The sequence below is a fragment of the Mytilus trossulus genome, chromosome 10, assembly GCF_036588685.1.
Source record: "Mytilus trossulus isolate FHL-02 chromosome 10, PNRI_Mtr1.1.1.hap1, whole genome shotgun sequence".
NCBI classification, from domain to species: Eukaryota; Metazoa; Mollusca; class Bivalvia; order Mytilida; family Mytilidae; genus Mytilus; species Mytilus trossulus.
The window spans coordinates 48,642,582-48,651,841 of NC_086382.1; the positions used below are offsets into that span (position 1 = coordinate 48,642,582).

The 9,260-nt window shown below is 32.6% G+C and overlaps 1 protein-coding gene across 1 annotated transcript; it reads right to left on the reverse strand.

The window, feature by feature from the left end:
* Positions 1-2,951: 2,951 nt before the first annotated feature.
* On the reverse strand, positions 2,952-6,583 carry LOC134686302 (uncharacterized). The gene is made up of 2 exons (XM_063545971.1): positions 6,515-6,583; positions 2,952-4,142 (listed from the first exon to the last, which is right to left on the reverse strand). The coding sequence occupies exon 2, from the start codon at positions 4,079-4,081 to the stop codon at positions 2,954-2,956; it is 1,128 nt and encodes a 375-aa protein (XP_063402041.1). The 5' UTR covers positions 4,082-4,142; positions 6,515-6,583; the 3' UTR covers positions 2,952-2,953.
* Positions 6,584-9,260: the final 2,677 nt, after the last annotated feature.

A 9,260-nucleotide genomic window follows, 5' to 3' on the forward strand; every position in this document is an offset into this window, starting at 1 on the left:
TTAGCACCCATCAATTGTCAAAATGAGCATTTGTTGTTATAGAATTTGTACCGTTAATACCTTTACTCCTACCATGTCGATACCTCTGCTTGGACCGTTATTCTCCGAAGGTATCACCAGTTAAATCGACAGTACTTCGGTAACGATATGAAAATGTGGAAATTGTTTGATTGAAATTTGCTGTACATAATGCAAATTCAAAATCTATTTTGACTTATATTAATTAATGAATATGTAATCCTTACTTTCCGGATTAAGCTAGTAAACTCAAGGTCATTTTTCACTTGAACGATTCTTCAACCTTTGTATTTTCACATGGTTTGCCGACTTTAGCATCACAGAAAGGAAGTTAACTGTATAATAAAATGTCCTCGCGGGTTCATTTGTATTTGTATTTGTGTTTTGAAAGAATTCCTATAATTGTTTCGGAAATAAACCAGAACATGAAAACTTGTGCATACTCATCTTCGTATTTTTTTTGGGCTTTCTACTTCTTTGGTTCGAGCGTTATTGATGAGTCCTGTTGATAATTACGAGTTTCTTTACACTGATTTGGTGTCTTTTTAATCATGTTTTTTCTTGAGAGTGTTACTACAATGTACAGTTGTATACCTCTAACCCTAAATCTAGCACCAATGATAAGAAATAAATTTCAAAATTTCTACATGTGGATCATATAACCATTCCGTCAGTTAGTATTGAATGAACTTGTAATATTTGTCGTTTATTCAGACAAAAATTTATTATTTAACATTGATACATTAAATAATTATAACTACATTGATTGTGCACATGAATTTGCAGCCTTTTGTTCATATTTCAATCAATAGTATGCGGTATTGTCACAGTATTGGTTTCGTTTAACTAAAAGTTGAAGACGTATTTTGTAAATAATAATAAGTCTTAAAATCAGACTTCTTAGATAAGTTTCTTAGTATCGTTTTGGGTATTTATCTTAATATTTGTAAATCGTATGTGACCAGTCCTTGAACATGTACTCTTACAACAATGTACTTTTTAAAAATTATACGAAACATGCACACATGTTCACTTGATCACTTTTATAGTAAACAAGCCGATTTTTTTTCTTCGAAAGTGTCGGATATATATTATACGTGTATTTTCTGTAACTGTTACATATAGATTTTACACTGCATTGCTTGTTATATGATATTTATCCACTAGAGACAGTTACTGTAAATTAAGAATTAGAGAAATATAGATTCTACCACTGCATCGAGAGTAATACGATATTTATTCAATCAAGACAGTTAAATTTTCAAATTTAAAATTTAACTGTCGAGAGTGGATAAATATCGTATTACACGAGATTTGGTGGTGGAATGTGTTTCTCTAATGATTTGGCAAACTTATTCCTTCTTTGCGACTGATCTGCAAAAAGATGTGTTCTTTCTATATGACGTCATCAGGTATGGTCATGCCGTCACAATAGGAAATTCAGAGAAAAACAAGAAAATCAAGTTCGACGTCACAATCGGATTTTAACCAATGAAGAACTGAGATCAAACGAACCGCACGTTGATTATTTTTTTTTATACAATGGGTACAAAAGGGATAAATTGACGAATAATTAGAGAAATAAAAATAATCAACAATATAATAAAGCCAATAGTTTAATATAAATACTCAAGATCGTGATTTGTCTTGATTGTTTATGACGTCTTTACATAAAATCTATTGGATGTTTGATGTTAACTTATTGATTATTTTGTCTTTGATGCATAATTATTTATTTTTTTTAGTTTTTACTGATCTCTCCTGGCTTTGCACTAGCTTTTAGCAACTGCAAGCATTCTCAGATGAGTAATGAGCATCTTTTTGTTGCAGAGATATACAACTACCCGACCGCGTTCACTCTTCTTTTTTTTGTTAGATGTATTTCTAATTATATCCATCTGATGAGTAAAGCTGTGTTCAACTGACTTTAACCGTTCATTCTTGCGTTGTAATGTTACACTACTGTCACAGGTTAGGGGGAATCTCGCTCACATGTTCAACTCCGCCACATTCTATATGTAAATGCCTGTGCCAAGTAAGTAGCCTGTATTTCAGTGGTTGTCGTTTGTTGCTGTGATACATATATGTTTTTCGTTCACATAACAAATTAGGCCGTTCATTTTCTCGTTTGAATCGTTTTCGTTTGTCATTTCGGGGTCGTTTATAGCTGCCTTGTGCAATTGACTTTGTTCATTGTTGAAGGCCGTACGGTGACCTATAGTTGTTGATATCTGGGCCATTTTGTTTCTTGTGGACAGTTGTCTTATTGCTAATCATATCACATCTTCTTTTATTCGTCCTTTCTCAATTTCACCAGATATACAGCTTAGGCCCAAAACATCTTGCATTTTAAAAACAGATTCCAAATCATTCAGATATAAGGAAAATAAAAACGGAGAGAATTTTCCTCCTTATCTATACCTAATATTACAAGGAAAGATGATTGACAACTATTTACAATTCTTGATTTAATACCACTATACATGTAATGAATATAACGTTATATTAATATACATTTTGCTATGAATTTTGTGTCGAAACAAATTCTTATACAGTATAAGTCTCCATACACTATCAAAGTCTTTAGCAAAGTCAACAAAGGTACAATACATTTTTACTTTTCATTAAACTAAATAACATGTAAATAACAAATAAATTATGTGTAGTACTATATCCATTTATAGAATACACCATAAATATTTGTCGAGCATAGGTGGTCGAGTGGCGCTTAACATAGTGCAAATCAATTTGGTGCTAAGATATCTCAGCAGCATGAGTTCGAAACCGGCAAGGGAAGATGTAGAATTGTTGAACTATTATTTCGACGAATTATTATATATATCATATTTAATTGATATAACTAAGTTATTACAAACGTAAAAACGTATATTTATTTATTTTTTAAATTTACTAAACGATTTTTTTATCTGGTTAATCATTTACTCTCTGTGTCTTGAATATACCGTGCTAGTTGTATAGCACCAGTGGATTTTGAAGACGGATTAGATTTCGTTCCAATTATCAATTGGTCATTTGTGTCCCAAGCCATACTGTACGGATTGCCATATAATCGACAATCTCCCTTTTTTATGACATTGAGGAGTTTTGCTTGGCTATCGAACATGAGGATATCACCACTCTTCTCGTCGGAACATATAATGTCACCTACTGGTGAACACGTAACGAAACTTGGGCAGAACTTGACACCATGTCTGTCATCTGTATACATAGAGATAACCTGTCCTTCGTCATTGAAAACTATTATCTTTCCTTTAGATTTTGAGTTTTCAAAAGCAGCTACAATAATGTTATTATTGACACTATTCACTATGCATCGGTGAGGCATTATAAAGATAGCTTTCCCTTCCTGAATTGAGTCAATTTTTAAACAGACTGTTCCGTCTTTACACATCTTAATTATCGATCTAGATGGTGATTCGTCGTTTGAATATTTGTTCACAAGACCGACAAAAATATAATTATCAGACGAAATAGTAATGCATGTAGGTTTTAACGGACGGAAAGATTTGAATAAAGATATTTCATATTCGGAAGATATTGCAGTGATACTGGAATTTTTACGATCACTGTATAAAATTCTGTCATCGTCAAAGTCGTAACAGAAATCATAAAAGTCTACATCCGGGTATTCGAATTCTTTTATATAGGTGATCGTGCTAGATCTGACTAGGTCGTATTTTACCTTCAACAGATTGCTTTTAGGACTACCTATCCACATCGTATAGTCATCAACAGAGCAGATGGTTGATACTTGATGGAGTCTAGTGTAAATGATTTGCCAGTCTTTTAGCAGTTCTATTGATGGTTTACGGGACGAGATCATTTCTGTTTCAGAGTATTCGTCTTCTTTCTTTGAATACTTCGACTTTGGACTAGATTCTTCTGAGATAGTGTGTCCATTTTTATTGCCACCTGATTTGGTGATATTTTGACGTTTTCGTAAATTATATTTTTTTGGCTGTTTGCTTTCTTCCATGTTGATATCTATTAATTTGGATTTTATCCAATAGCTTTGTTGACTTATTCTTGATTTTGTAAGCATACAAACAATGTTATATCATATTTGGTTCATGCTCAACTAATATTTACGATTTCTTTGTGTACTGAAAAAGAAAGCAAACTCGTGGGTAAATATCAAAACTGTGGGTCGAACAAAGTAAACGTATTTTAATATAATTGCACAAAGTAAGACCCGTCTCAAACTACTTATCGTGTCTAAAACCTTATCCGTTCGATATTGTAATTCTAGTATAGTAGAACTCGATCTTTTTATTATTTAAAATTCGGCTTTTAATAACCACCAAGTAGTCTTAAAATCAATGCTGAGTGTCTTTTGACATTGTGTTATTTGCTTTTGTACCAGGTACAGATCTAGTGAGTCCACACGTTCCTTGAGTATTTTTACTATGTGTTCTAAAAATATATCGTACTGCACATAAGGAGTCAGACCGATAATTCTGAATTCCCATACAGCTAATCAAATTGTGCAATGTTCACAGCTTTCTTTATATATTATCTGAAGTTTACATTTATAGAAACCAGATATATCCTGATTTATTCGTGTATCGCCTTTCCACATGACAATTTTCAACCCGTGTTTAACGTCTTATAAGAAAGAACTGCGTTTCGAAAGCACTACTAAAAATAACCACTGGCGTCTGGAAATCTTAAATTGGTATATACTAGGCAATTGCTATTTGTCCGGTCAATACAATACAATGTAATACAGTGCGAGATATTAATCCTCATTTTTATTGTAATCTCATAGACATGTTAATTATGGCTCAAAATGGTCTAAATATATTTCTCTTTCACCAAAAGATGCAATTCTGCAAATTTGTTGGTTAATTGAATTAAACAACGACATTAACAAACACTAACTTGTTTTACGTTTCAAATTATGAGGAGAGAATTTGCGGTCTGACACCGTAAACACCAGTTCTAGTTGAGGACTGAGAGCTTAAAAAAATCATTAAGTCCTCCAAATTATGTGTTTCTTACAAGCCAGAAACCTATAGTCCGATAGTTGTTGTTTGTTACCGTAAGTCTTAATAATTTTCATCACTTTTGATTATGGTTGTTTGGTTTTTTTTTAATTGTCTTACATTTTATAATTTGTTTTACATTACGGTAGTTTTTTACAACCTTATCATTTTGGCATTGGTCATTGGCAACATTTCTGATGATACATACATGTAATCTGTGAAAATTCATCAAGGACAAAAGAGAAAAAAAAATATTTTAATGATCAAATGAATGCAAAAGACAATGAAAAATATCTTGAGGTATTTGAGAACTACTTTTTTTTAGAATTAATCGGTAACCAAACTTTTAATATTCGTGCCGAATACGGCTAAGGCTATATTTAAATCGAGTAGAAGTACCCTTAGGCTAGCGGTTTAAAGTATCGTAAACAGAAAATTACAGAAAATGAACATTTCTGAAATATTTCATGTGAAGTGCAAAAGTGATGCCCTCGTGGATAACCCTTCATAGAAAAAGCTCAAGTATAGAATGAACGCGATGGGAGTATAAATACTTGATTGGTAATTATGAACAATATTGGACACAAAAAATAGCCAAAATTATAAAAGATTTACCCTTATGTTAGAAGTTGATTTTCAATACTCGCTGAATACGTTAAATTTAAGATATAAAAACAGAGAGAGATGGTATAGCTGCAAAAGAGACAATCTACAAGAGTCAATATGGCGTGGATATAAGAAACAATTTATAGCCGCTAATCGGACGGCCAAACTCATACCGTAGATAGATATAGGAAGATGTGGTAAGAGTGCCAATGCGACAACTCTTCATTCATAAAACAATTTATATAAGTAAACCATTATATGTCGAGGTACGGTCTTCAACACGGAGCCTTGGCTAACACCGAACAGTAAGCTATAAAGGGCCCCAAAAATAGTGATGTTAAACAATTAAAACGGGGAAAACCAACGGTCTAATCTATATAAAAACGAGTATGAACTACATAAACAGACAACAACTACTGTACATCAGATTTGTAACTTGGGACAGGCGTACATTTGTAAGGTCTGCTTTAAAAGGCTTAATATGACAAAATGGGAAACAATATTGAAAAAAAAATCGTCGTGATTTACCACTAGTTTAAACAATGGAGGAAAAACGAATATGACAGACATCGACCAATGCCAACAACCATTGAATTACATAACGAAGACACTTGTCCAATGTTACATACATTTGTCTGTACACTTAGAAAAAATTATATATATATTAATAGTGTAAACACAGCCATATGTTTATCTAATCTGCTGTACAGTACTAAACATGTGTACTAATGCCATTACTGATACTTTTTCGGCTGTCATTTGCTCTTTGGTCGGGTTGTTGTCTCTTTGACACATTCCCAATTTCCATTCTCACTTTTATTTTTTTTAACATCTAAAACCACAACATTAATTATTAAAAATGCAAAATTAATATAAAGACCTACCCGCTTTTCCAAATCGTTGTTTACATTTACCTGTATGTTTACATTCGTTACTAAACATGTAAAGCAATCTGATCATGTGATGTGTGTGTATAGTATAGTTATAGTTTTGTATTGTGTGTTTAGTCCTGTTTACTTAGCTAAAGCTTTTGTGAAGGAATCAACACAATTAAATATAAATGGACACACAATGGATATTTTTTTTCAAGGTTTTAAACAATATATTTTATGATATTTTATAATAGAATTTAATTGTCACAATATAACTAAGACTCTCAAAGCTTCTTTTGTATAATTTTGACAATGTACATTTTTGTATAAATTCAATACTTTAAAAATATTGAATTTCTGACGCTATAGCTTTCTGTCGTTTAAATATAATATTGCCAGTTAAAAATCATAAGGCTGTGTCAATAGAAACACCGGCAATTTAAAGCAATTATTATGACATTAAAAAAAGTTTGAATAAAGTTTGATTTTATTTTGTTGGAAAGCTACATTCGTCCTATCTAGCGTATCTGAAGAGGTAAATAAGTTTCAGAATAAGCTTTTTGTTCTTATCTTATTCCTAAAGATCCTACCAGTGTCCTCTATCTTCATCATGTGTTCTAGCCTTGAACATACATGCATGCACTATTTACAACTGAAGGTTAAGCAATCAACAATTAATTAACCCATGAATACTAATGACAGATTGATGTAAATGGGAATCATTCAATTTCGGACCCCTATTTCAAAACTAAATGAAAACCTGTGGCGAATCCAACAATTTTCATAAAAAGGGGGATGACACTGACTCCCTGAGAGGTACGTTCCAGCCTCAGTGATACCCTATATAATCAACCAAATTTTCCTTACAAACGGGCAGGCCTGGCACCTTGTCCCTTTAAAAACAGTCTGTGATATATATTTAATTGCATAAATAGTTTTTTAAAGCAACCGGGAGTAAAATCTCAATACCCGGAATATTCGTACTTCGCATACAAATTATTTTTGCCGTAAACAATCAGTATAAAAATGTATCTATACATTTACGTTGGGTTATTTTGTATATCTGATCATCATGTCACTTCAAGTTTGCGAGGTATTTTGTTTTTAACATACCATCTCTTTTACAAGCACTGTCGCTACACTTCTGAACCTTTCTAATTTTTATGCTCTAGGAATGCGAAATTATCGAATTTATATATTAAGGCATATAGGGGAAACAAATTCTGAGACAAGTGCCTGTGGAAATTATGCAGTCCGTTTTTTACGACTGTTGTTTTTTCTTTTTTTTTTTCTATGATTTTGTCCTTCTCTCTTCGACTTAAAAGTTTTGAATATTATACAAGTCTCAGAAAATAAAAGAAAAACTATAGAGGGTCTATACCTTTTCTGAGAAAGTGCCTGTGGAAACTATGTAGTCCGTTATTTACGACTATTGGTTGATTTTCTTTTGTTTTTCTATGCTTTTGTCCTTATCTCAGAGTTTTGAATATTCCTGTGATATCTTCTGAAGTCTTTTTGTCCCCACCAAGTCGCGGCGTTGGGGATACGACAATAGTATATGTCTGTCCGTCCGTCTATGTATCCGAAACACTTTATGAAGGCAAATCCTCTGAAATCGTTTGACAGACAATTGTCTTACTTAATTGGAAAGATTTTTAACCACTTTTTGAAATAAATCATTTTAAACGGCAATTTGGAAATACAAAAGCTATAGGGCATTTCCATATTTTTAGTACTAGTATTTTAAATTGACACATTGTGGAAGCAACCCCTTTGAGTTTGACAAAGCAATCTCATAAATTATTTAGTAGGATTGTTAACCGTCATTTTGCTTTGATTGTATTCGCAGGAGTAATGGGGCTTTGATAAGTTTTTACGTGTACCACAATGATACTGTATGACGTCACAATAGAAATGCGTGGCGAGGCGAAAGCTACAAAAGAGATATTCAAACTAAACATGCCATCACAAAGAAACAACCAGAAGACAAACACAACTTAGAAAACTAATGACTGAGCAGCACAAAACCCAACAAAACCCGGCATGATATCATGTGCTCCGGAAGGATAAGCTCTTCAACATATGGTACCAATATTTTAGCCCATGTAATTACACACCAGGTGATCAGTCTAATTCGGTAGGTCACATTCGATGAAATTAGACGGGATTGTTGTTACAATTGTAACGTATCCGTCGTCATCTGTGAATAATTTAATTTTGGATGTAACGCGTCTTCTGACTGGCTGACATTATTTTGTTATCAACCCATAGACATAATTTAGTCATGTGACCGTGATGTCATCAATGTTTTTTTTATGGTTTTCCTGGTATAAAATGCAATTTAGATTTAAATTATAAGAAATGACTGTAATATTTTTCTGTCTATTCGAAATAACTTTAAAAATGTGATGCACACTGTGAAATAACCCGATACGCGCGTTATTTATTGTGAACCAATTTTTTATGTTATTTCTTCATAGACAGGAAATATATTACAGTCATTCCTTAATTGGATAATTATCAGTCATTATTTATATAAATGGCGTAGGTATTTTGTTATAATTACTTTGAGGTAAAATATTGCAATTATATTTCAATTTAAACAGCGAGGTACCAGCTGAAAGACTACCTCCGAGTGCGAGAGTTTCTCGTTGGATTGAAGACCCATTGGTGCCCTTCGGCTGTTGTCTGCTCTATAGTCTTATATGTCTCTTTGACACATCCCTCATTTCTATTTTCAATTCTATTCTTTCATGTA